The 27941-nt window shown below is 45.2% G+C and overlaps 2 protein-coding genes across 2 annotated transcripts in view; one reads left to right on the forward strand and one right to left on the reverse strand.

Moving 5' to 3' along the window:
- Positions 1 to 467: 467 nt before the first annotated feature.
- Positions 468 to 5103, forward strand: TMEM252 (transmembrane protein 252). Its single transcript, XM_082241684.1, has 2 exons — positions 468 to 1574; positions 3932 to 5103. The coding sequence occupies exons 1-2, from the start codon at positions 1297 to 1299 to the stop codon at positions 4200 to 4202; spliced, it is 549 nt and encodes a 182-aa protein (XP_082097810.1). The 5' UTR covers positions 468 to 1296; the 3' UTR covers positions 4203 to 5103.
- Positions 5104 to 10797: 5694 nt separating this feature from the next.
- The window catches only part of PGM5 (phosphoglucomutase 5), a gene marked incomplete at its 5' end in the record, with an annotated part of 109422 nt that continues 92278 nt past the window's right edge, over positions 10798 to 27941 (reverse strand). The window contains one exon of the mRNA XM_082241588.1: positions 10798 to 11138. Coding sequence (XP_082097714.1) covers positions 11049 to 11138 — 90 coding nt within the window. The 3' untranslated portion in view covers positions 10798 to 11048. The remainder of the gene's footprint in view (positions 11139 to 27941) is intronic.

Here is a 27941-nt window from a genome sequence, read left to right on the forward strand (position 1 = left end):
CCTGAATATATTTACTGCTGTTGTTGGGCAACTGGTACATTCCATTCTCCTTGTCAAGTTCATAGGGGCAGACCCTGCATCACAAATGACAACAGTGAAGTTGGCACAAGTAGAACTGGAACGAGGTTGATTTATAATGAGTTTTATGGTGTGACTGTTGGTTGGGTGGTATCTTTTCACTCAATGGCCTTGATACCTTTGTGCATTCCTTCCTGTGTGCTTTCCAGGTAGCGTGTGCAATGATGGCCACAGGAACAAGATCCCACTTCCAACATTTTAATCAACTGCCTTAGGAGCAAGCTCTACTGGGAAATCATCAAGAGGCTGCAGGCTTTGAATTCAGCTGTGGGTGCCTCCAGACTGCCACTATTTTGCAGGAGTGTTTCAAGCAAGTACTGTACTGTGAATTTTGGTTTGTGTAATCAAAGGGGATTTAAGTGCTCAGTTGCATGGGCATAGCCGGGGAGGGGGGCAGGGGACAGCTGCCCCCTAAAATAAAATAAATTAAAAAAAATATGTAACTAGCAGCTCGGTTCTACCCCTCCCCTTCAACATCAAGCCTGGCTACGGCCATGTTCGGTTGCCCTTGTGCAACAAATCCACTTTAGAAATGAAATGGACTTTGGGACACTTTGGAAAGTGATGTGGCAATGCATTGAAAAATATGGGATGAATGAATGAGCAAATGAAGAGAGCTACTCATTGTTGTATAACCTCCCTGAAAACAAATCAAAACAAATGCTCAATAAAGACCGGGTATAGTATGACCTCTGTGTAAGCTCTGCATACAAAGATCAGGATGAATGCTCCATAAGTAGAGTTGTTTAGAGGAGCTCAGTGTCTTCCTATAGCTAAAATGTGACCAAACTGCTAGCAAATTACAACTGTGGAATGAATACTAGCAGGATTATACGCACCCTTTGCTGGTAATATGTGTTGAAAGTTTCCTGCACTTAAGGCACAGATAGGACACTAACAAATTGTTTGGTTTGGCCCAAGGAGTCTTCCATTTCTGTTCCAGTCACTGGCCATTAGCATCCTAGGCAGGAAAGGTTTGTGAGTTTATGCTGGCAGCAGAAGAGTACAGGAAGCATTTATTGTCAGTTCCTGAGCAGTGTTTTGATTATAAATTAATCTCTTGAGATATTACGGCAGCTGCAAATGGTTAATGAGTATCATAATACTACCTGCTTCTTTTCCTTGTCCAAAGGCCAGTTGGGTCCCTGAGCCTATAAAACTTTGACGGAGCGCTGGAGCAGACCTACCCAACACTTGAAACTGAGGCAATCTGCAAAGATGTCCAAGAACATCTTCTCATTTCTCCGCTTGCTTGTGCTCTTGTTGGGCTTTGCCTTCATCTGCCTAGGAGCCTATTGCTTCTCTACAAGTGCCTCTGCTTGCAAGTGCAATAGTTTGCCTATTGCCTACTTCCTATTACCCTTGGGTTTCTTTTTTCTCATCTCTGGGATTTTCTGGAGCACTTATCATGAAGCCAGTAAGCACAAGGGCTTATTCCACAGCCTTATGCATGGAAGTCCCAGACTTCAAGAGACTCAGATTAGTACCATAGACAGGTATGTTCCATGTATTGCATTCCAACGATTGGCCTTTGATTCCTTTCCACTTCTCATGAAATACTCCTCTTCAGTTTGCTTTGTTAAACTTATCTGGTCCTTGACCTTCTTCTTTCCGTGTTATGTTCAATTATATCATTGAGTAGTTCACTGTTTCTTATTATGTAGCCCATCCTACATGATTGTGTCTTCATCATTTGCACTGATTCTTGTCCCGACCCACCAATATTTCTTCTTTGGCTTCCCTATCTAACCCACCTTACACATGCTTTTCCAATGTCACATTTCAAATGTTTCCAGACTAGTTTCCATTCTTCTATTTTTCACATGTCATATATATGTTTCATATGTTTTTATATAAAAATTGTGTTTGAGAGGTAAGCTTACACCTCCTGCCACCAGGCATTTCTTCTTTAAAAATGTCAATTTTGCCATGTATGTTCTGCTTTTAGTTTTTAGCTTGTATCTACCTTCCTCTGTTATCTGGATTCCTGGTTACTTAATTCTTTTGCATTTACTCAAAACACACACATACACACACTGCAACAAGTAGTTTTCTACTTGCCATTTAAAAATCTTTATTTTATTGTCATTTATTTTTAGGCTGCAAAACTGAATTCTTAAGTATGTTCTGCAGCTTTCCTTCTGTCTCTGCTATTACTGCCATATGCACCAAATTCATTTCCTTCTCATTACTTTGAGCCCTGAGTCTGCTAGCGCAGTATTTTATTAATTGTATATCTACAAGTCTTTCCTTCCTATATCTTCCTATATAAGTGTATATAGATGGCAATATGAAGTGACTCCATGGGCTATAGTGTCTGGAATATTTGCCACCACATATAGTGCTCTGTTATGCAAAGGAGTGCTGGTATGTAGGAAGACCAAATCCTGTTCTCTGCACAGACCAAAATCACTGGATGGCTGTGGCTGGGTGGTCTAGCTAGCTAGAGATTGTTATGAGCATTAAAAAGACCTACATTGTGCTCCTTGGGAAAAGGGTAGCATGTGCTCGCTTAGTCTCTCTAGATCAGGAACATGCTGCACTGCATGGAGCTGAGCTCTTTGTTTTAGTGGTGTTCAACAAAGGCTAAAGTTGCTCACTTTTATCTGCTCAAGCTGCTTTTGAGATTTCTGCGTAAGAGTCTCTGCCATTCCTAGAGTGAAGACCGATGCACTTAATTAAGTTGGCCTCCAGCCTGGCAGAGTTTGTTAGTGGGTCATGGATACAAATGTCACTTCCTGTTCTGTTGTGGTAACGGGACCATAAACAATAGGCAAAGCAGAAGCTCTATAAAAAGGACGTGGCACATGCCATGGTCTAGATAACCATGAAGATTGAACACTTCAAAAGAGCTTGCACCCTGCACTGCAAAATAAATCACCCTGCAGAAATAAGCTTGGGCAGAATGTGCATTTTCTGTTCACAAAGAGGGGCAGAAGAAAGGGACATATCAACTGAGCAAATGTAAGGATCACCATTCCTCGGTCGAGCTTTATCACACTGCCATAAGAATATATTATTACTGGACACCCCAATCTTTGCAGTTCACGAGATTCCATGTGTATTGCCACTTAACCAGGGTTTTTGTTTCCTTCTCAAAATTAAGGCACATATTTACTGCCTAAAGTCGTCAACGGAGGGGGTGCAGAACATTACATTTCAAGCTTGAGTCCAGACCAGAGGCCAGCCTGGCTCTCTGGTCTCTCAGTGCAGCTTCTCCCAGCCAACATGCATGGAGTTCTCCCCACTGTCTGATTCTTATTTCCAGAAATCATTAGACCTGTCACCCTGGGTTTCAAAAGCTGCCTGCAAAAGGCACGTATTCCTGTGCTGCCTGTAACCCTGGCAATCCCGGTTTCAAAGATTCAAGGATCTTCCCTTGAAAGGCCATCATCACTGTTGTTTCGTCAACAATCCAGCCCCAGAGAGCCATTTCCAGGCTGGCCTCAGGAGGAAGGGAGTTGGGTATATTCAGGAATTTATCAGTTTGCTCAGATTCTAACCCTTTATTGAATCTAGGGGTTTGGGAGGTGGTCCCCCCCACAACTGCTAACATATCAGAGCTCTGAAGGCCTACAACACAAAACTTCCCACCCAATTCCTTCCTCCTCAGCCCCCACTCCTCTTCACTTACTTTAGATCCTTTGGGTGCCTGAGTGAGGTTCTTGAAAATGGTGGTGAGGGGTCCCACCTGTCTAGATTTTGAGTAGAACAGAGAATGTGGTGAGCAGATATGGGCCGCAGGTGGTTGTAGACTATTCTTATATAAACAGTGAATAGAGACTGTCAGGATTTCAAGACAGAACCATTTTAAGCAGTGTGTGGTTTTTTGTCTCGGCTGTTTTTTGTGCAGGCCTGACTTCTACCCACCATCATACGAAGATAGCACTGATCCCGAAAAGCAGACTTTTGCACTGCCCATCTGCCCCCAGGAGCAAGTCAAGGACATGTACAACATACCTCCACCTCTTTACACAGAGAGCAGCCTGGAATTCCTGGAGGAAGCCAGCCCTCAGGAACAGCGGCCGCCTTCGTATGAAGTCTCCGTGGGGCAGGCTGCAGAACATAACTTGACCACGCGTGAAGAGCCTTGCTGCACATCCGTGTCACAGGCCAGCTGCTGAGGGAACAGCCTGCCAGAGGACGTGAGGCCGAGATAAGCCGTGCCTGCTATTTTGGGAGAGTGGCTGGGGTTAATGCACAGGATGCAAAGTAGTCGAAGTGAAGAGAGGCAAGCACTGTTCTATGCAATGGGGTGAAGACAGTAACTGCAGTAACTGACAGAAAGCCTGGGTAAAGTTGCTAAAGTTTTGAAGAATGTTGCTGAGTCCAATCCAGTATTGCTGGCTAGCTGCAATAACTGGGTATGTTTGTTTACATTGTTGTAGCTTTATTCTGCCTATGCTAGGGTCAGGCCTTGCTGTCATTTCCTATCCTGTAAAGATCAACAACAGTAGCAGGAGGAAGTGCCCGTCAGAGGGAGGGGCCTTCTCAAAGGAATGACAAAAGAAACCCCCAGGCAAAGCACTGTTGAATGAGGCATGCACATAAGCTCTGCTGCTGCTTTGGGGAAAGGGCATTTGTATGAAGAAGTCAACCAGCAATTTCCAATTATGCAATTTTCCTACACCTGTTTATCCAGTGCAACTGCCTCTCAGAAATGGGGGAGGCGGCAGAGGGGCTCCCTAAACAGAGTTGACAGCACATGGATTTAAATGGGCAGTTGGAGAATGAAGGCCATGGACATTTGCAATGTGAGAGAAATTGCATTCATGCACCCTAGGTCCATATGCAGTATTTTAAATCACATTTCTTTTTTTGTATCTCCTGTGGAGTTTTGACATCAACTTAATAAAAAATAATCATTGCTAACTTTGGAGGATGATCAATAATCCACAGTTAGCTTTTGTTATTTTACCATGATGTACTGTTACTGAGGTAACTGGTTTACATAATGTTTAATATTGCATTGCATTTTTGTTTTTCTTACAATAAATTTTGTACTTGAAAACTCTTCAAAGAAAAGTGGCATTTGTTTGATTGTTGCAAACAATAATTTGCTCTGTCTCATGGACAGCCAAAAACCACGAGACAATGATTGAAAAAGTAGTCCAAAATATTTATTTCTGCACGGAAGTTTAAATTTACTATCCAAAGTACAGTGGTGCCCTGCAAGACGAATTCCTCGCAAGACGAAAAACCCGCTAGACGAAAGAGTTTTTCGTTTTTCGATGCGCTTCGCAAGACGAATTTCCCTATGGGCTTGCTTCGCAAAACGAAAAAGTCTTGCGATTTCCCCCCTCCCCCCCTTTTTCTAAGCCACTAATAGCCTTTTAGCCGCTAAGTGCTAATCCGCTAATAGGGTAGCTTCGCAAGACGAAAAAAACGCTAGACGAAGAGACTTGCGGAACGGATTAATTTCGTCTTGCGAGGCACCACTGTACGTACACAGTTCCTCTTACACCATTTCCTTATAAGGCACTTAACCCTGTGATTGCTCTAAAGTTACTACAGTGGGAAGCATGCATACTAGATACCATTTTAGACAAAGGAGCTTCCTCGTGGTCTGCTAGAATTTTATTGCAGGATTAGATTTCACCTCCAGTTACCAACCACATTCCTTCTGAGCATGCTCAGTAAGTCGAAACCTTATATGGTACGATTATTTATAATTCTACTTCATGACGAAAGGAAGTTTAGCAGAATAAAGAAATTCTGAAAAAGCCCTTTAGTGGAATGTCTTCATAGGCATTCCTGCATCTTCCTGCATCTTCTTTCATCTTACCACTATGCAAGAGTTCCAGCCCTTCCAACCCTCTTCCAAAACTACATGCATCAAGGCAAAATGTCCAGGGAACCAATAGCTTGTCAATGTTTCAAAAAATTCCCAAGCAGAATAATGCAGGTAGAATTCTTACTTTGGAGGCTTTCCCTTGAGTTCCAACTACTAGGTCCCTAGTTCAAGGAGTACAAATTAATAAATAGGTTTGTAAGACTGTAAAAACTTGGCAAAAATAGTCTATGGCTAGCAGCTGATAGACTGTGCAATAATAACCTTAAAAAAACCCTGATGTACATGGAAATGCAAACCTAGGGCTCATCCAGGCTTCCTTTTGTGCCGCTTTTCTAGGCACAAGTCCGGCCTTTAAAGCTCTGTGTTGGAGTGTTGGCATATTTTGGTCCTGCCACTTTCCCGGGGAAAACCTACGTTTTACCGCTGAATTGGAACAAGCAGCAAACAGCGTTTCCGCTTATAAGAGCAAACCCGTGCCTGGAAGGCGTGATGCAAAAGGAAGTTGGATGAGCCTGCAGGGTGTAATGCAAAAGGTCCCTGGCTCAGTGGGGCAGCAAATGGTTTGGATGCATGAGGCCCACGCAGCCAGCGCAGGAGCTCTGCATCTGTGTGCTCTTAAGCACAGGGCTATTTTTTTAAAGTGCCCCTTTGCCACTTACTATGGGGCTTTAAGTTAGCAGTGTTTACACAGACTCAGTGTAATAATGCTGGGCTAGAAGGACAAGAATCTGCTTCAATAGAAGGCAGTTTGCCATGTTCCTAGATTCATCTCATAAGTTCCTATAGCAGTGAGCAGTCAGGTTATCCTTGTGACAGCACTGTAAATTAAGAGCGAAAGCAACTTAGTAAACCCAATGCTCCAGAAATCCATGAGCAAATTCCCCAAACCTCTTACACCATATGAACATTTAAATTCATTTTCACACTAGGAAGCAGCTAAAATGTGATATTGAGCAGACCTGTTGTCCATTGCCCAGGCCTGACGGGTCCAGTAGAAGCTATGGCTTTAGCAGTGAAGCTGCTCAGACTGGGAGCTTATATAGGAGCTGGAGGCTCTACTCCACCTTTCTTGTCTTTTAGCCAGGCCCTGATCCAAGCAAGTGTCTCCATGTGCTTCACTTTCCTCCTAAGCAACTAAGCTAGGGATGGTGATGGCTCTGAAGTTCCTGTCTGGCTCACTATCCCCTCTGCTCCTGCAGCACTTGGGAGATGGATGTGTGTGTCTGAGTCGATATATAGAGGGCCATTGTTACAGCACAGCAAATAAACAACTTGCTACAGAATGATGAGCTATGGATGTACAGGTACTATATAGACAGGAACCATAACACGTTTTTAGATTTACAAAAAAAAGATGTTTAATAAGACTGCAATAAAACACTGTGCTTTTAGAAGTGAGAAAACAATCAGTGCTTCATTTACTTAGGCACAGCTAAAAAAACCCTGTGATGCATAAGGCCAAGCTGTGTCTTATTATCAGCAATTTCATGCAAGGCAAAAATATGGCATTTCACTTTATTCAATGTCATAGTAAGTTTTGACAAATATCAGAATAAACCAAATCCCTTTCTGAAAGCACAAGATCACTCAGATTGCACTAAAAAGGAACATTTGGCAATTGCAATTAATGTTACTAGGCTACTAAAATATCACAAAGTCATCTCAACAAATGACAAGCAAAGAAAAGCATTCAAAGGAGTCACAAAGGAGTTCTTATCATTTCAGTGTCGTGTGCCATGGCTGGAGCCTTCATGTTCTTCCGTGGCCACAAGAACCATTTGGTGTACCCAAACATTCTTTCCTCTGCTGCATCTGTTCCATGATGTGTCATGCTATGACCCTCTGATAAAGCATGTGGTCCGCTTTCAGACAGCTAAGTGAATTAGAGAAGTGCCTGAACTAAGTTCCGGAGAGTTCTTGCTGAAAAAGCCCTGCTTAGAACTATGCATCACTTCCTTCATTTCATTTTGTGCTGGCATTTAAGGGAATCACATAAGCAGGAAACATGAGGATGCTGTACCAGGACTTCAACATTTCGCTAATGTATCTTATCTGCCCAGAATTGTTCTTCCCCTAATCTCAGAGGATTAACCCCACCATATTTCCAATATCTGAGGGCATATGACCCCTTTAAAAAGTTAGTTTTCGCAAGTTCAAAACAGTATGTTGGAAAAGTCTCTGAGTGTTCAGCTATTATGCACTTCTATAACCAGAGAGTACAATGGTACCTCAGGTAACAAACACTTTGGGTTACAGACTCAGCTAACCCAGAAGTAGTACCTCGGGTTAAGAACTTTGCCTCAACATGAGAACAGAAATCGTGCGCCACCAGTGTGGTGGTGGTGAGAGGCCCAATTAGCTAAAGTGGTACCTCAGGCTAAGAATGGTTTCAGGTTAAGAATGGACCTCCAGAACGAATTAAGTTTGTAACCAGAGGTACCACTGTAATGCCAATTTAGTCCCAGAACTCTGTTAAATCAGCATGTGATAACTGAACACTCCAGGCAGAGACAGTCTTTTGAATGTGCAGCATGGCTTTTTAAAGGGATCCCATGACTCTTCCAGCGTAGTAAAGTCAAATTCTGCCAATTACTCAAACTCAAAGAAGTGGAACACAAATTCATCTTGGGAGACAGTATCCGAATATTTTGAATCCAATTTATAATAGCTCATTTATTTAAAAGTGGGGGGGGGAGGGAGCGTGCCAGCAGTCTTTTCAAAATGTGTAAAATCTAATGACGGACAAGAGTCTCTGCCAAGACAGCTGCAGTGGCTAAATACTAAAGAAGGAGGCCTCCTTCAGGACTGTTTAGTAACCGTAACATAGTTGGTATATCCTTTGAAAGAAGGGAGGTTGGGAAGGGGGCTGGGTGGGAAAGGGGAACTTTCATTCATCAAAGAGTTGGCTGGATGTCTATTTTCTTCCTTCACATTTTAAATTCAAAAGTCTCAATTGCACAAACTGTGCATGAGTATAGTAGATGCCAGGTTTCAAATAGTGTATAAAACAGTGCTTGTTATTCATGATAAATCAGGGAAATAAAGTACAGTGGTACCTCGGGTTACATACGCTTCAGGTTACAGATGCTTCAGGTTACAGACTCCGCTAACCCAGAAATAATAACTTGGGTTAAGAACTTTGCTTCAGGATGAGAACAGAAATCGTGTGGCGGCGGCAGCAACGGGAGGCCCCATTAGCTAAAGTGGTCTTCAGGTTAAGAACAGTTTCAGGTTAAGAACAGACCTCCGGAATGAATTAAGTACATAACCAAAGGTACCACTGTATCTGCTTAAAGCTGCAATACTATAGAATCATAGAATCATAGAGTTGGAAGAGACCACAAGGGCCATCGAGTCCAACCCCCTGCCAAGCAGGTAACACCATCAGAGCACTCCTGACATATGGTTGTCAAGCCTCTGCTTAAAGACCTCCAAAGTAGGAGACTCCACCACACTCCTTGGCAGCAAATTCCACTGTCAAACAGCTCTTACTGTCAGGAAGTTCTTCCTAATGTTTAGGTGGAATCTTCTTTCTTGTAGTTTGGATCCATTGCGCCGTGTCCGCTTCTCTGGAGCAGCAGAAAACAACCTTTCTCCCTCCTCTATATGACATCCTTTTATATATTTGAACATGGCTATCATATCACCCCTTAACCTCCTCTTCTCCAGGCTAAACATGCCCAGCTCCCTTAGCCGTTCCTCATAAGGCATCGTTTTCAGGCCTTTGACCATTTTGGTTGCCCTCCTCTGGACACGTTCCAGTTTGTCAGAGTCCTTCTTGAATTGTGGTGCCCAGAACTGGACACAGTACTCCAGGTGAGGTCTGACCAGAGCAGAATACAGTGGCACTATTACTTCCCTTGATCTAGATGCTATACTCCTATTGATGAGGCCCAGAATTGCATTGGCTTTTTTTGCTGCCGTGTCACACTGTTGGCTCATGTCAAATTTGTGGTCAACCAAGACTCCTAGATCCTTTTCACATGTACTGCTCTCAAGCCAGGTGTCCCCCATCTTGTATTTGTGCTTCTCATTTTTTTTGCCCAAGTGCAATACTTTACATTTCTCCCTGTTAAAATTCATCTTGTTTGTTTTGGCCCAGTTGTCTAATCTGTCAAGGTCGTTTTGAAGTGTGATCCTGTCCTCTGGGGTGTTAGCCACCCCTCCCAGTTTGGTGTCATCTGCAAATTTGATCAGGATGCCCTTGAGTCCATCATCCAAGTCGTTGATAAAGATGCTGAATAAGACCGGGCCCAAGACAGAACCCTGTGGCACCCCACTAGTCACTCTTCTCCAGGATGAAGAGGAACCATTGATGAGCACCCTTTGGGTTCGGTCAGTCAGCCAGTTACAAATCCACTGAGTGGTAGCATAGTCAAGACCGCATTTTACCAGCTTCTTTACAAGAATATCATGGGGCACCTTGTCAAATGCCTTGCTGAAATCAAGGTAGGCTACATCCACTGTGTTCCCTTCATCTACCAGGCTTGTAATTCTGTCATACTTACACAGCCCTAAGGATACATGCAGAGGGTTGGGCTACACATGTAAGGATTAGAACACCCCCATGTGCAGCTCCTGCATATATGGCACTGCTTTCACACATTCATTGACACACTGCTTTGTGTGGTGCATCTTGGGCACTGAAAGTCACCTCTCAGCAGCTGAGTCTTCCAGTCGGCCGCAGTGACCGACAGCCTTGTTTCTAGTTCAAAATAGTGAACTGCCCCTTCCCAAACTGTGCTTGGAAAACAACTCCTTTTGCTTCTGAGCCTTTTCAAAGCATGACAGAACATTTCCATACTTACCAAGAGTACTTTCTTTTTGAATTAAAGCAGAGGATTCTCAAAAGGCCAAATTGCAGAGTATGCAGCCTGCTCCTGCTTTGCAAATGCAGAGCACGAGATTTTTCTGCCACACTGGCATTTTGCAATAACTGAGTCTTAATATAAAATGAACTTTTCTCTTTGGTTATTTATGTGTACAATAAGATGCTGAAGCCATAGCACAGAAGCAAATGCATTGCTGTCTTAGTGATCAGCACTGAATTTTGCTCCCTCCCACCTCCCTCAAACCCTTCGAATAATATAAGGCAAAAAAATGAATATGATTTGACAAGTCTTCTTTCTCCCTTCCCCTCTCAATTTTGGCCTGGGGTTAGCAATCTTTCCTTGGTTCAGGTGATGACGGTAGGACCCTTACGACCGGTCCTCTCATGAATCTGGGATATTTTCAGCGCAATTGCTATGAGAGGACTCAGTACAGCCTAAAGAAAAAAAGAAAAAAGAAAAACGGCTTAAAGGAAGGCATAATAATGAATTTACACTTTTAAAAAGCCTTTCTGTTAATATATTTTTAAATCAGTGGTGGCTCATATGCTAACACTGCAATCAAAATCCTCATTGTAATGCAATGGTGTGTGTGAGTTGGGCTTCCACCCACACTGTTGCTCGCTACCGGAGGATTTTTCTGTTCCACTAGGGTGCTCTGGGTGGACTGAGCTAGCCTGGGACCTGCAGACGCAGAGCCAGCCTCCCTACCATCCTGTGACAGCATCAGGTCTGATTTGGGCTGATTGCTACTCTAGCTGCAGGCTGGCACAGCAAGTGCTTGCAGTTCCCAAGTCAGCCAGCCGGGCTGTGCATACAACACGGGCCTATCAGTTTGGATTACAGCATAAAAGAGCAGGAAGTTCATGGACATACAAAGTGCGTTTACATAAAATTACAGTAACACACAGCTCCACAAGGGCAGACGTGCATTTGTAATGCCAAATATTACAAATTTCCCCTGCCAGATAAAGAGCCCATTTACTCCATAACATTTGCAAGTTACCTAGGAGTCAATCCTATATCCGCATAGGATTGTTGGTGAAAAACAAATGCATTTCCTTCTCTTGAGTTTGTCGTTAATGTATGCATTACTTTAAACCACATGAGGGCACTGTTTGCCTAGCAATCTAGCCAGTACTTGCGTGGAAAGCATGGCCTCCATGGGGCTGTCCCTGAATAAATTTGGCCCAACTCATAGCCGCAGACATGCCTTAGACTTGGTGTTTACCTCTACTGATGTTGGTGATCTGACATTAACTAAAAGTGAAACAGAAGTGCCATGGTCAGATCAGTTCCTGGTGCAACTGGACTTCTCCGCGACCCTTCCCCTCTGCAGGGAGGTGGGACAGATTCGCACGGTCCGCCCCTGCCACTTAATGGATCCAATTGGCTTCCAGAGAGTGGTAGGGGATGTTTTATCCCAAGTCGATGGCCTTTCAGCTGATTCCCTGGTGGCCCGCTGGAATGCAGAGTTAACCAGGGCTATTGACTGTCTGGCTCCGAAGCGCCCTCTCCGATTACATGGAGCCCGGACAGCCCCGTGGTTTTCCCCGGAGCTGAGGGCGATGAAACAATCGCTGAAACGGCTAGAGCGCCGGTGGCGGAAAACTCATTCTGAATCAGACCGGAAACAGGCTAGAGCTCAACGTCGAGCCTACCAAGTGGCAATGGCGACGGCAAAGAGGGCCTTCTTCGCCGCCTCTATTGCACCAGCAGGAAACAGCAGCAGGAGACTTTTTCAGGTGGCTCGCAATCTATTGGAACCACCTGCACCACCAGGGCCTGGTAGGGACCCCAAGATCTCCTGCAATGCTTTTGCAAAGTTTTTTGCAGATAAAGTCGCTCAGATTCAGAAGGAGGTAGACTCCACCGTGGGAGCAGGGCCAGGGCAGGAGAGTGATAGAGTTCTGTCTAGTCTTGTTACATGGGATCATAGAATCATAGAGTTGGAAGAGACCACAAGGGTCATCGAGTCCAACCCCCTGCCAAGCAGGAAACACCATCAGAGCACTCCTGACATATGGTTGTCAAGCCTCTGCTTAAAGACCTCCAAAGTAGGAGACTCCACCACACTCCTTGGCAGCAAATTCCACTGTCGAACAGCTCTTACTGTCAGGAAGTTCTTCCTAATGTTTAGGTGGAATCTTCTTTCTTATAGTTTGGATCCATTGCTCCGTGTCCGCTTCTCTGGAGCAGCAGAAAACAACCTTTCTCCCTCCTCTATGTGACATCCTTTTATATATTTGAACATGGCTATCATATCACCCCTTAACCTCCTCTTCTCCAGGCTAAACATGCCCAGCTCCCTTAGCCATTCCTCATAAGGCATCGTTTTCAGGCCTTTGACCATTTTGGTTGCCCTCCTCTGGACACGTTCCAGTTTGTCAGTGTCCTTCTTGAATTGTGGTGCCCAGAACTGGACACAGTACTCCAGGTGAGGTCTGACCAGAGCAGAATACAGTGGCACTATTACTTCCCTTGATCTAGATGCTATACTCCTATTGATGCAGCCCAGAATTGCATTGGCTTTTTTAGCTGCCGCGTCACACTGTTGGCTCATGTCAAGTTTGTGGTCAACCAAGACTCCTAGATCCTTTTCACATGTACTGCTCTCAAGCCAGGTGTCACCCATCTTGTATTTGTGCCTCTCATTTTTTTTGCCCAAGTGCAATACTTTACATTTCTCCTTGTTAAAATTCATCTTGTTTGTTTTGACCCAGTTGTCTAATCTGTCAAGGTCGTTTTGAAGTGTGATCCTGTCCTCTGGGGTGTTAGCCACCCCTCCCAGTTTGGTGTCATCTGCAAATTTGATCAGGATGCACTTGAGTCCATCATCCAAGTCGTTGATAAAGATGTTGAATAAGACCGGGCCCAAGACAGAACCCTGTGGCACCCCACTAGTCACTCTTCAATTCCAATCTGTTACCTCCGAGGATGTGGACAGGCTGCTTGGACAAGTGAAACCGACCACCTGTATCCTTGATCCTAGCCCATCCTGGCTGATAAAAGCGAGCCGGGAAGGGCTGGGCAATGGGCTCTGCGGGGTGGTGAATGCTTCCCTCTGTGAGGGAGCCTTCCCAGACCTGCTGAAAGAGGCGGTCATTAAACCGCTTCTTAAAAAAAACATCTTTAGACAAGATGCCTGTTATTTTCTCCCTCCCTCCCACTCATCTTAAAAATAGTTCCTCCATGAATAAAGCCTCTGAACTCCAGAAATTGTAAGTAATTATTCTAGTCTAATTCACTTAAGATGCAAGGTCTGCTGAAAAGGATCACACTGCTAAGAGTGTTTCAGCAATTCCAATCCATGTAATTTAGCAATCTAAAGTGTTCCGCCTTTCTCTGGCTTGTGCTCAAAGTGTAGATACAGATCTGAGCTACCAAGGTTTTTGTAATTCATGTTAAAATCAGAAAAGGATTTTCAGTAGCAAAAAGCCAATGAGAGCAGGTGTATGGCACCACATATACAGCCTGAACTACAGCTAGCTACATTATTTGTTTTGGCTCTATTTGTGACCCAGAATGCTCTCTATGTTTTGTTCTGCCAGAAACACAGCTCTTGTGTATAATATAGGAGAAGGCTTGGATATCATATCAAAATGCCAAGTTGGCCCCAGATGAACAGCAAGCTGGGATGTAACTTGAGGACACAAATGTGGAGGGTGCGAAAAAGGCAGGCAGTCCTTCTGCAATGTCAATTATGCTAGCAAGGAATTGCATGGAATCAAGTTGAGGATATCATGCCAGCAACACCTCACTGGTTTGCTTTTCAAAGGTTTTGTGCAATTGGGCAGGGTCCCTCCACTACCAACAACACATACCACTTTATCTGCCAAGTACTTTTATGATCAACATGCAGAACACAGGCTTGTAAAACAACTAACCATATTTTGTCCTCTGGGGGAAAAAGGATTCAATTTTTTTTGAATAGTAGAACAAATTGTGGGAATTCTCCCATGCAAATACACAAACTATATGGTCTCCAGGGATGATTAAATGGAAAACAACAACAACAGTAATCTCCAAGCATTGCCATTGCCAGTTTTTGAATTCCTACATTTGCAAGCTCTACTGGGGATGAGAAGACTTTATAGCATGAGCCAGTTATGATTACTTGAAGTACCATCTGCAAGACATTAAGTGTTTGTCTCCTCTCCTTTGATATCACTCTTTCTCACAAAATCCAACAGTAATACACCCAAAAGAGCAACCCTATTAATTCAATGCCACAATTATGATAGGATTTCATGTGGAGCTGAGATCTGCTCCCAGCCAGCTGAACTTTGTATGTGGACTATTAGCCTTAGAGTTCTCTCTTAGTTAAGGAGAAAAGAAACACAGCTACAGCTGTATAATATTGGCCAGAGACACTCCATCTTGTCACAAATCAGAAGCGGGCAGCTTACACACCGGCCTACACACAACTGTGAAGAATATCATGAAAACTGGAAGTGCTACAGTAAGTTTATATTTCAATTTATGGTGTTTTATGTGGCAATTGCTTCAGGGTGGTTTGTTCATAAATAAAAGGACTCATAACTGAAATGAACTTCAAAAGAAATACATGGCTAAAGTGTTTCAAGTATCAATTTCATATGGCACTGACTTATGGCTCCTTATGGAAACCTTTCAAACCAAGTTTTATCGTTCCCTACTAGAGATCCTTTCATAGAATCATAGAATCATAGAGTTGGAAGAGACCACAAGGGCCATCGAGTCCAACCCCCTACCAAGCAGGAAACACCATCAGAGCACTCCTGACATATGGTTGTCAAGCCTCTGCTTAAAGACCTCCAAACAAGGAGACTCCACCACACTCCTTGGCAGCAAATTCCACTGTTGAACAGCTCTTACTGTCAGGAAGTTCTTCCTAATGTTTAGGTGGAATCTTCTTTCTTGTAGTTTGGATCCATTGCTCCGTGTCCGCTTCTCTGGAGCAGCAGAAAACAACCTTTCTCCCTCCTCTATGTGACATCCTTTTATATATTTGAACATGGCTATCATATCACCCCTTAACCTCCTCTTCTCCAGGCTAAACATGCCCAGCTCCCTTAGCCGTTCCTCATAAGGCATCGTTTCCAGGCCTTTGACCATTTTGGTTGCCCTCCTCTGGACACGTTCCAGTTTGTCAGTGTCCTTCTTGAACTGTGGTGCCCAGAACTGGACACAGTACTCCAGGTGAGGTCTGACCAGAGCAGAATACAGTGGCACTATTACTTCCCTTGATCTAGATGCTATAGTCCTATTGATGCAGCCCAGAACTGCATTGGCTTTTTTAGCTGCCGCGACACACTGTTGGCTCATGTCAAGTTTGTGGTCAACCAAGACTCCTAGATCCTTTTCACATGTACTGCTCTCAAGCCAGGTGTCACCCATCTTGTATTTGTGCCTCTCATTTTTTTTGCCCAAGTGCAATACTTTACATTTCTCCCTGTTAAAATTCATCTTGTTTGTTTTGGCCCAGTTCTCTAATCTGTCAAGGTCGTTTTGAAGTGTGATCCTGTCCTCTGGGGTGTTAGCCACCCCTCCCAGTTTGGTGTCATCTGCAAATTTGATCAGGATGCCCTTGAGTCCATCATCCAAGTCGTTGATAAAGATGCTGAATAAGACCGGGCCCAAGACAGAACCTTGTGGCACCCCACTAGTCACTCTTCTCCAGGATGAAGAGGAACCATTGATGAGCACCCTTTGGGTTCGGTCAGTCAGCCAGTTACAAATCCACTGAGTGGTAGCATAGTCAAGACCGCATTTTACCAGCTTCTTTACAAGAATATCATGGGGCACCTTGTCAAATGCCTTGCTGAAATCAAGGTAGGCTACATCCACTGCGTTCCCTTCATCTACCAGGCTTGTAATTCTGTCAAAAAACGAGATCAGGTTAGTCTGACATGACTTATTTTTTAGAAATCCATGCTGACTATTGGTGATCACAGCATTCCTTTCTAGGTGCTCACAGACTGTTTGCTTAATGATCTGCTCCAGAATCTTCCCTGGTATTGATGTCAGACTGACTGGGCGGTAATTATTTGGGTCCTCTCTTTCCCCCTTTTTGAAAATAGGGACAGCATTTGCCCTCCTCCAGTCTGCCGGGACTTCGCCTGTTCTCCAGGAATTCTCAAAGATGACTGCCAGTGGTTCTGAGATCACATCTGCCAGTTCTTTTAATACTCTTGGATGCAGTTCATCTGGCCCTGGAGACTTGAATACATCTAAACTAGCCAAGTAGTCTTGTACTATCTCCTTAGTTATTCTGGGCTGTGTTTCCTTTGCTGAATCATTTGCTCCAAATTCTTCAGGTCGGGCATTGTTTTCTTTATCGGAGAAGACTGAGGCAAAGAAGGCATTGAGGAGTTCAACCCTTTCTGTGTCCCCTGTTTGCATTTCACCATCTTCTCCTCTGAGTGACCCCACTGTTTCTTTGTTCTTTCTTTTGCTACGGACATACCCATAAAAGCCTTTTTTGTTGCTTTTAACCTCTCTAGCAAGCCTGAGTTCATTCTGTGCTTTAGCTTTTCTGACTTTGTGTCTACACGTGCTGGCTATTTGTTTGAATTCCTCTTCCGTGGTTTCCCCCCTTTTCCATTTTTTGTACGCATCCTTTTTTAATCTTAACTCAGTTAAAAGTTCTTTACATAGCCACCCTGGCTTCTTTAGGCACCTTCCATGTTTCCATCTCATTGGTATTGCCTGACGTTGTGCTTTTACTATCTCCCTCTTAACAAACTCCCAGCCATCATGAACTCCCTTTCCTTTTAGTATTACTGTCCATGGGATCTCACCCAGCACTTCCCTAAGTTTTATGAAGTCGGCTTTCTTAAAGTCAAGAAATTGAGTCCTAGTATGCTTGGCTGCTCCTTTGCGCTGTACAGTAAACTTCAGAAGAGCATGATCACTCGTGCCTAATGATCCTTCCACTTCTACCTCACTAACCAGGTCATCAACATTGGTTAGGACCAGATCTAACATGGCTGGTCCTCTTGTTGCTTCTCCCACTTTCTGGACAATGAAGTTGTCTGCAAGGCCAGTGAGGAATCTGTTTGACCTTATGCTCTTGGCTGAGTTTGACATCCAACAAATATCCGGGTAATTGAAGTCCCCCATTACTACTATCTCCCTTCCTTTTGCATGCTTGGCCATCTGTTCCAGGAAGGCATCATCTATGTCCTCCGTTTGGCTTGGGGATCTATAGTAAACTCCCACAATGAGGTCTCTGTTATTCTTCTCTCCCTTAATTTTGACCCAAATGCTCTCACTTTGGCTTTGAGGTTCTAAATCTTGGATCTCTTCACAGGTATACACATCCCTGACATATAACGCCACTCCTCCTCCTTTCTTGTCTGGTCTGTTTCTCTGAAATAGATTGTATCCCCCCATTATTACATTCCTGTGTGAGTGTCTGAGGGCCCTGCTCCTTCCTGCCACTCACCACCTGGCCCAGGGCTGGGCCTGAAGGACTCACAGGGACTGCTGTGCTCTGCTGCCCAGGAGGACTCTCCTGTCTTAAGAGGCCTCATGAGGCACCGGGACACCACTGCTGCGGCTTCACCGTGGGGGTTGAGGAAGGCCGCTCCCTCCTGTAGGCACACTCCTCCAGGCCTAGGGGGCGGGGCCCACACTCGCCACCGCTACTGTTTTAAGGACACTGGTGTTGCCGCGGCAAATGTTTAAAATGTTTTTATATATTTTAAAATGTTTTATAGGGGTTTTTACTTTTTACTTTGTTGTACCACCGTGAACGGTGGTTTTTATTGATGTATTTCTATTTTGTTCCGTTTTATTTTGGTTTGGGATTAGCTATTGAGTGGGGTGGGGATTTGTTGTGTTGGTACAATTGTTTTTGATTTGATTTGTTTTCTATTCTGTAAATGGAGGTTGGTTTGAGGCTTGGGATTGCTACCGTAGTGGGGCGAGGGAGGTATGGCGGTGGGGGCAGATGTCATAGGCGAAGGGGATCGAGATATGGATATGCTCATACCCCTTCCAATCTGCGCCCCATCCCGAGGGACGAAGGTAGGGTGAGCAAGGATTACTCACCTCCGTCACTGGTGTTGTGCAATGCCAGGTCTATAGGCAAAAAAACCGCCACCCGGCGAGACTTCTTCACCTCGCAGGGGGTTGACCTGGCTTGTGTGACGGAGACCTGGGTGCGCGAAGGGGAAACTGTTACCTTACGAGAGATGGCGCCCCCGGGTTTCTCCGTCCTCCACCAGTCGCGGACTGTGGGCCGGGGGGGAGGGGTGGCATTATTAATCCGAGAAGACTGTTCTTTCAGGGCTCTACCATCGCCATCGATCCCCGGCATTGAATGTGTTGGCCTAGTGTGGGGCTCCGAGGTGAGCTTGGCTGTCTGGCTGGTGTACCGGCCACCTAGCGCACCAGCAGCCACCCTGTCAGGCCTGCTGGAGGCGGTGGCCGGCTGGGCCTTGGAGTTCCCTAACCTATTGGTACTGGGGGACTTCAACATCCATGCTGATGCCACTCCCTCCTCACAGGCTCTGGACCTGGTGTCTTCCATGGCGACACTAGGGCTCTCCCAGTTTGTTTCGGGCCCCACACATCAAGCAGGCCACACGCTGGATTTGATCTTTGGCGTCGGTATAGATGTGATCATGTCTCCCTCGATGAAGGTGCCATGGTCTGATCACTACGCACTGAAAGCCAGGATTGATTTTCCACCCCCACCCTGCTTAGGTGGCGAGCCAATTTGGGCTTGCCCGCGGAGGCTGATGGACCCTGATAGATTCCGTCAGGCCTTGCGGGACCTTGCTCCCCCTGGCGACTCATTGACTGAGCTTGTTGAGGGCTGGAATATCCAGCTCCTAGCAGCCATCGATGAGATCGCACCTAGGCGCCCTCTGCGACCCCGCAGAAACCGGGCTCCCTGGTTTACCGAGGAGCTTCGGAAAATGAAGCGGGACCTCAGACGGCTAGAGCGAGTATGGCGGGGTGCCCGTGACGGAGCTTCAAGAACATCTTATAGGGTTTTTATGAAAACCTACGAGATGGCAGTGAAGGCTGCTAAGAAGTTCTACTTCTCGGCCTCCATTGCCTCCGCTAGCTCTCGCCCGGCGCAATTATTTAGTATAATTAGGTCTTTAACGTCCCTCGAAGGACAGCCAAATTTAAATAGCAATTCGACACACAGCTGCGAGGCATTTGCGAGCTTTTTTGCGGAGAAGGTCCTGTTGCTCCGCCATGACCTCCCTGCCAACTTGGATACAATGAAGGAACTGGAGGCCCCTCGACTGTCCTCGGGTCCAGTATTGGACCACTTTGACCGGATATCCCCAGCCGATGTGGACAGACTCCTCCAAGCTGGAAAGCCCACCACTTGTCCTCTTGACCCGTGCCCGTCCTGGCTGATTAGAGCGTGTCCAGACGAGGTGCGGACCCCCCTGGGTGATATCATCAATTTGTCCCTTGGCACTGGGATATTCCCAGGGGAACTGAAGGAGGCAGTGATGCGTCCGCTCTTAAAGAAAACATCATTAGATCCTTTGTTGTTTGTTGTTGTTTAGTCGTTTAGTCGTGTCCGACTCTTCGTGACCCCATGGACCAGAGCACGCCAGGCACTTCTGTCCTCCACTGCCTCCCGCAGTTTGATCAAACTCATGCTAGTAGCTTCAAGAACACCATCCAACCATCTCATTCTCTGTCGTCCCCTTCTCCTTGTGCCCTCCATCTTTCCCAACATCAGGGTCTTTTCCAGGGAGTCCTCTCTTCTCATGAGGTGGCCAAAGTATTGGAGCCTCAGCTTCACGATCTGTCCTTCCAGTGAGCACTCAGGGCTGATTTCCTTCAGAATGGAGAGGTTTGATCTTCTTGCAGTCCATGGGACTCTCAAGAGTCTCCTCCAGCACCATAATTCAAAAGCATCAATTCTTCGGCGATCAGCCTTCTTTATGGTCCAGCTCTCACTTCCATACATCACTACTGGGAAAACCATGGCTTTTACTATACGGACCTTTGTTGGCAAGGTGATGTCTCTGCTTTTTAAGATGTTGTCTAGGTTTGCCATCGCCTTTCTCCCAAGGAGCAGGCGTCTTTTAATTTCGTAACTGCTGTCACCATCTGCAGTGATCATGGAGCCCAAGAAAGTAAAATCTCTCACTGCCTCCATTTCTTCCCCATCTATTTGCCAGGAGGTGATGGGCCCAGTGGCCATGATCTTCGTTTTTTGATGTTGAGCTTCAGACCATATTTTGCGCTCTCCTCTTTCACCCTCATTAAAAGGTTCTTTAATTCCTCTTCACTTTCTGCCATCAAGGTTGTGTCATCTGCATATCTGAGGTTGTTGATATTTCTTCCGGCAATCTTAATTCCGGCTTGGGATTCATCCAGCCCAGCCTTTCGCATGATGAATTCTGCATATAAGTTAAATAAGCAGGGAGACAATATACAGCCTTGCCGTACTCCTTTCCCAATTTGGAACCAATCAGTTGTTCCATATCCAGTTCTAACTGTAGCTTCTTGTCCCACATAGAGATTTCGCAGGAGACAGATGAGGTGATCAGGCACTCCCATTTCTTTAAGAACTTGCCATAGTTTGCTGTGGTCAACACAGTCAAAGGCTTTTGCATAGTCAATGAAGCAGAAGTAGATGTCTTTCTGGAACTCTCTGGCTTTCTCCATAATCCAGCGCATGTTTGCAATTTGGTCTCTGGTTCCTCTGCCTCTTCTAAATCCAGCTTGCACTTCTGGGAGTTCTCGGTCCACATACTGCTTGAGCCTTCCTTGTAGAATTTTAAGCATAACCTTGCTAGCATGTGAAATGAGTGAAATTGTGCGGTAGTTGGAGCATTCTTTGGCACTGCCTTTCTTTGGGATTGGAATGTAGACTGATCTTCTCCAATCCTCTGGCCACTGCTGAGTTTTCCAAACTTGCTGGCATATTGAGTGTAGCACCTTAACAGCATCATCTTTTAAAATTTTAAACAGTTCAGCTGGAATACCATCACTTCCACTGGCCTTGTTATTTGCAGTGCTTTCTAAGGCCCATTTGACTTCACTCTCCAGGATGTCTGGCTCAAGGTCAGCAACCACACTACCTGGGGTGTACGAGACATCCATATCTTTCTGGTATAATTCCTCTGTGTATTCTTGCCACCTCTTCTTGATGTCTTCTGCTTCAGTTAGATCTTTACCACTTTTGTCCTTTATTATGGTAATCTTTGTACGAAATGTTCCTTTCATATTTCCGATTTTCTTGAACAGATCTCTGGTTCTTCCCATTCTGTTGCTTTCCTCTATTTCTTTGCATTGCTCGTTTAAGAAGGCCTTCTTGTCTCTCCTTGCTGTTCTTTGGAAATCTGCATTCAATTTCCTGTATCTTTCACTATCTCCCTCGCATTTTGCTTGCCTTCTCTCCTCCGCTATTTGTAAGGCCTCGTTGGACAGCCACTTTGCTTTCTTGCATTTCTTTTTCATTGGGATGGTTTTAGTTGCTGCCTCCTGTATAATGTTGCGAGCCTCCATCCATAGTTCTTCAGGCACTCTGTCCAGCAAATCTAAATCCTTAAACCTGTTCCTCACTTCCACTGTGTATTCATAAGGGATTTGGTTTAGATTGTATCTTACCTGTCCAGTGGTTTTTCCTACTTTCTTCATGGATCCCTTCATGGATCACTGCCTTGCCGTGGCGAAGGGGCTTGAAGAACTCAGAGAAGCTATGAACTACGCCGAGCAGGGCACACAAGATGAACAGGTCATAGTGGAGAGTTTTGACCAAACGTGATCCACCTGGAGTAGGAATCGGCAAGCCACTCCAGTATCCCTGCCAAGAAAACTCCATGGACAAAGACAACAGGCATATAAAAGTTATGACACTGGAAGATGAGCCCCTCAGGTCGGAAGGTGTCCAACATGCTACTGGGGAAGAGCGGAGGACAAGTACAAGTAGATCCAGAGCTGATGAAGCGGCTGGGCCAAAGCCGAAAGGACGCTCAGTTGTGGATATGCATGGAAGCGAAAGGAAAGTCCAATGCTGTAAAGAAAAATATTGCATAGGAACCTGGAATGTAAGAACCATGAACCTGGGTAAGTTGGATGTGGTCAAAAATGAGATGGCAAGAATAAATATTGACATCCTGGGCATCAGTGAGCTAAAATGGACGGGAATGGGCGAATTCAGTTCGGATGACTACCATATCTACTACTGTGGGCAAGAAACCCGTAAGAGAAATGGAGTGGCCCTCATAGTCAACAAAAGAGTGGCGAAAGCTGTACTGGGATGCAGTCTCAAAAATGATAGAATGATCTCGATACGAATCCAAGGCAGACCTTTTAACATCACAGTAATCCAAGTTTATGCACCAACTACTGGTGCTGAAGAAACTGAAATTGACCAGTTCTATGAAGACTTACAAAACCTTATCGAAGTGACACCAAAGAAGGATGTTCTGCTCATTATAGGGGATTGGAATGCTAAAGTAGGGAATCAAGAGATAAAAGGAACAACTGGCAAGTTTGGCCTTGGAGATCAAAACGAAGCAGGGCAAAGGCTAATAGAGTTCTGTCAAGAGAACAAGCTGGTCATCACAAACACGCTTTTTCAACAACACAAGAGACGACTCTACACATGGACATCCCCAGATGGGCAACATCGAAATCAGATTGATTATATTCTCTGCAGCCAAAGATGGAGAAGCTCTATACAGTCAGCAAAAACAAGACCTGGAGCTGACTGTGGCTCAGATCATCAGCTCCTTATAGCAAAATTAGATCCTTTAGATCTATCCAATTACCGCCCGGTTTCGAATCTTCCATTCCTGGGTAAGGTGATTGAGAGAGCGGTTGCTGAACAGCTTGGTAGGTTTCTGGATGAAACATCTGCTCTCGATCCATTCCAGTCCGGCTTCCGCGCTGGTCATGGGACCGAGACGGCCCTGGTCGCCCTAACAGATGATCTCCGCAGGCAGCTGGATCGAGGCGGGTCGGGGCTGCTGATTCTTCTAGACCTGTCAGCAGCCTTCAACATGGTCGATCACGAACTCCTGGACCGCCGCCTTGCCGACGTGGGGATCCAGGGCACAGTCCTTCAATGGCTGCGCTCGTTTCTCTCCGGTCGGGGACAGAGGGTGGCGCTTGGGGGGGAATTGTCATCGCGCCACTCCTTGGTGTGTGGAGTGCCTCAGGGTGCGATTCTCTCCCCGATGCTTTTTAACATCTTTATGCGCCCCCTCGCCCAGCTTGTCCGGAGTTTTGGGCTGGGTTGCCATCAGTATGCCGATGACACCCAACTCTATCTGTTGATGGATGGCCATCCTGACTCGGCCCGAGAGACACTGACCAGATGCCTGGAAGCTGTGGCTGGATGGTTACGTGGGAGCCGGTTGAAGTTAAATCCTTCGAAGACAGAGGTCCTCTGGCTGGGACGGAGCGATATGGGATTGAGGGGGCAACTCCCGTCTCTTGCGGGGGTGCAATTAGTGCCAGCATCATCCGTGAAGAGTTTGGGTGTAATCTTCGATACCTCCCTCTCCATGGAGGCGCAGATTACAGCTATAACAAAGGCGGCATTTTTTCATCTCCGCCAAGCTAAGCAGTTGGCTCCTTATCTCTCTCGCCCTGACCTAGCCACTGTGATCCATGCGACGGTCACCTCCAGACTGGATTATTGTAACTCACTCTACGTGGGGCTGCCCTTGAGACTGACCCAGAAACTCCAGCGGGTGCAGAATGCCGCGGCGAGGCTCCTTACGGGGTCTTCGCTGCGAGATCATATCCATCCGGTGCTGTACCAGCTGCACTGGCTCCCGGTGGAGTACAGGATCAGGTTTAAGGTGCTGGTTTTGACCTTTAAAGCCCTATACGGCCTAGGACCCTCGTACCTACGGGACCGCCTCTCCTGGTATGTCCCACAGAGAAATTTACGGTCTGCAAATAAAAACAGCCTAAAGATCCCAGGCCTCAGAGAGGTTAGGCTGGCCTCAACTAGAGCCAGGGCTTTCTCGGCCGCAGCTCCAATCTGGTGGAACGCTCTGTCACAAGAGACTAGGGCCCTGCAGGACCTGACATCCTTCCGCAGAGCCTGCAAGACAGAGCTGTTCCACCAGGCCTTTCGTCAGGGCGCAGCCTGACCCCCTCCTCTGGCAATCTGCACAAAATTTTGCTTGATGGTTGCCATTAATTTGATTTTAATTTGATTTAATTAATTTTATAATGAATGTTTTAGAATGTTAAACTATTTTGATTGTTGTTAGCCGCCCTGAGCCCAGCTTCGGCTGGGGAGGGCGGGATTTAAATAAAATTTATTATTATTATTATTATTATTATTATTATTATTATTATTATATTATTATTATTATTATTATTATTATTATTATTATTATTCCAATCGTGGGACTTATCCCACCAGGTTTCAGTGATGCCTATTATGTCATATTTAGTTTGCTGTACCAAGAGCTCAAGCTCATCTTGTTTATTTCCCATGCTTTGCGCATTAGTGTACAGACATTGAAGTCCATTAATCATTCCCCCGTGTCTCTTATTAAAGGATTTTTCCCTCCCACCACTAGGTCTGCGTGCTGTTTGCTCCATTTGGTCTATGACATTTGGATGATCATCTTCATCAATTGATAGACTCCTACCTTCAGGAGCACTGTCTCCCTCCCCCACATTAGTCAGTTTAAAGCCCTTCTGATGAGGTTTCTGAGATTTTTGGCAAAAACATTTCTCCCAACCGTTGTGAGGTGCAGCCCATCGCTTGCCAGAAGTCCATCTTCAAGAAACTGCAGTCCGTGATCTAAGAATCCAAACCGTTCCTGTTTATACCATTTGCAAAGCCAGCTGTTCACTTTCTTACATGTCTAATATAGCTGTCCGCTTGGAGGTCGGTCAAATCCCTGTTAGTGCTCGTATATGGATCCTGAAGATCCATTACTGGATAAAACTCTTCTTTCCTGTCAGGCTGGCATCCTTAACCCTATCAATCACTATCAATCAAAATGGAAAACTACATTTTATGAAAAGCTAAAAGGCATGGGGTTTTCGTCACAGGCACAGGTTACGAGAAATCCAGAGCAACAATTCGCCAATCTGGGATGTAGAATTTCAGTGTCATATGAGTGAAATGAATAAGCACTCAGCAATCAAAGACAATGGTTTTGCCCCAGAAATTTATCCGTCAAAATTACAAATATCTAAAAATAGACGGTCGTTCACCCTCACTAGATTCAACATGCTGCCATCTGCCTTATTGCAGGGGAGATATGTAGGTAAATCATATGCGGAGCGAGTCTGCCCCGTGGCCTGATAGAGGTGGAAACCGTATCTCATGTCTTGCTATGATGTCGATTTTATGAGGATATTCGCTTGGTCTTCCTGTTATACAGAAGATTCCAAGTGGGTCTGAACCTCAATGCTTAAAATCCCTAATAGAGGATAGGGACCCAGAGATCACGCTAAGGGTGGCCGAATTTTGCGCAGCTGCCATAAAACTTAGGGAAGAAGCTATGCTATTACAAAGACTAAGGCCTCAGATACAAACTCTAGATAATATTTTAGATTAAGACCTAAACCACATTTCTAATGGCTGTCATATTCGTATTGTTTATTGTCATAAAGGTAAAGGGACCCCTGACCATTAGGTCCAGTTGTGGCCGACTCTGGGGTTGCGGTGCATATCTCGCTTTATTGGCCGAGGGAGCCGGGATCCAGCTTCCGGGTTGTGTGGCCAGCATGACTAAGCCGCTTCTGGCGAACCAGAGCAGCACACGGAAACGCCGTTTACCTTCCCGCCGGAGCGGTACCTATTTATCTACTTGCACTTTGACGTGCTTTCAAACTGCTAGGTTAGCAGGAGCAGGGACCAAGCAACGGAAGCTCACCCAGTCGCGGGGATTCGAACCGCGACCTTCTGATCAACAAGTCCTAGGCTCTGTGGTTTAACCCACAGCACCACCTGCGTCCTTGTTTATTGTCCTATTTGGTTGTTAATTCAAACTTAATTCTATTGTGTTTTATGTTCGCTTAGTACGGTATGTGAATCTGGTCTGGGACTGTAATAAATTTCATTCATTCATATTGCTCACGTCATAGAAAGATGAAGGACAGGTTGTTTTCATTTATAAATGCCTATCTTAATCTGAATGGATTAGCTTCAAGTGAAACAACCCTAAATCAGACCTTGGAAAAATCTTGATAGACGCTGAGCTCCAAAAAAATACAACGCTTTGTCTTTTGGCTTAATTTGCTTCCTTAGGCACTGTGGTCTTTGTAATGTGAGAACTAAAAACACTTGGGACTAACAAACGCCTATGCAGCTCTCTCAAATATATCAGGGGCCCCATAAAATCCCAAGAAGGGGTGGATATCTGGTGGGCATTTGGACCCAAAGGATCAGGAATGCCGTCTTAACTATGTACTCCTTGGGAGGGAAATCATAGGGAGAGATTGCTTGCTGTGTAAATATTGTTGCATATGGAATGTAAAGAGACACCCCATTCCAGGGCGGTAGCACTTTAAAATTGGGGTGCTCAGCTGCAAGTAGAACCCTTGCAAATGAATGCCTTGGGCAGCCCATTCAGGCAGCAAACTTACAGGCTTCAGGATGTCTATCCAGGCACCATAAGGAATGCTGTGGGAAAGCTAGTATGTTTTTATAGCACTGACATTTTATTAAAGAAAATCCTCTTAGTCTATTAATTGTATACATTCTAGTTTATTACATTTGTAGAAATGTGCTTATATTAAAAAAACAACGGTTCTAAAGAGAATATCATACGTTGTTTTTAGATACACACACACACACACACACACACACACACACACAAGTACTGCGTAAGACGCCATCTTGCTTCCAGTGTGGGAGAGAAGGGACTGCAGAAGTGGTCGCCTTTCTTTCTCCCCTCTTGCTTTTCATCAAAGATGACACAAACTGCCACAGTTCTTCCAACCTTTTGTAAAAAATGTTTTTAATAAAAAACCCAAACCCACTACCTGATTACCATATTGGTCTGACTATAAAAGTCAAGTGGGGGGGGGGAGGAAAAAAAACAATACCCAATATAAGCCGCTCCCTTCCTTGCTCTCTCCCTTCCCGGCCTTGGGAGAGAGGACGGGGGACTATGCGCGGGGGGGGGGGGCGCTTCGCCACGCTCCTAGCACTGTTTGCCCCATACTCCTGGCTACATACTGGATTTTTGTAAGGTCGCGAATATAAGCCTCACTTTAACTTTTCACGGATGGAATTTGGAAAAAAAGTGTGGCTTATATTTGGGCCAATACGGTAATTGTGG

This window comes from Podarcis vaucheri (assembly GCF_965113315.1).
Source record: "Podarcis vaucheri genome assembly, chromosome: 11".
In the NCBI taxonomy this organism is placed as follows: domain Eukaryota; kingdom Metazoa; phylum Chordata; class Lepidosauria; order Squamata; family Lacertidae; genus Podarcis; species Podarcis vaucheri.

Bases quoted from the DNA above. Each gene is read 5' to 3' on its own strand.
- TMEM252 (XM_082241684.1), top strand. From the start codon at position 1,297: ATGTCCAAGAACATCTTCTCATTTCTCCGCTTGCTTGTGCTCTTGTTG. The intron at 1,575-3,931 runs GTATGTTCCATG...TTTTTTGTGCAG, and splicing joins CAGATTAGTACCATAGACAG to GCCTGACTTCTACCCACCAT.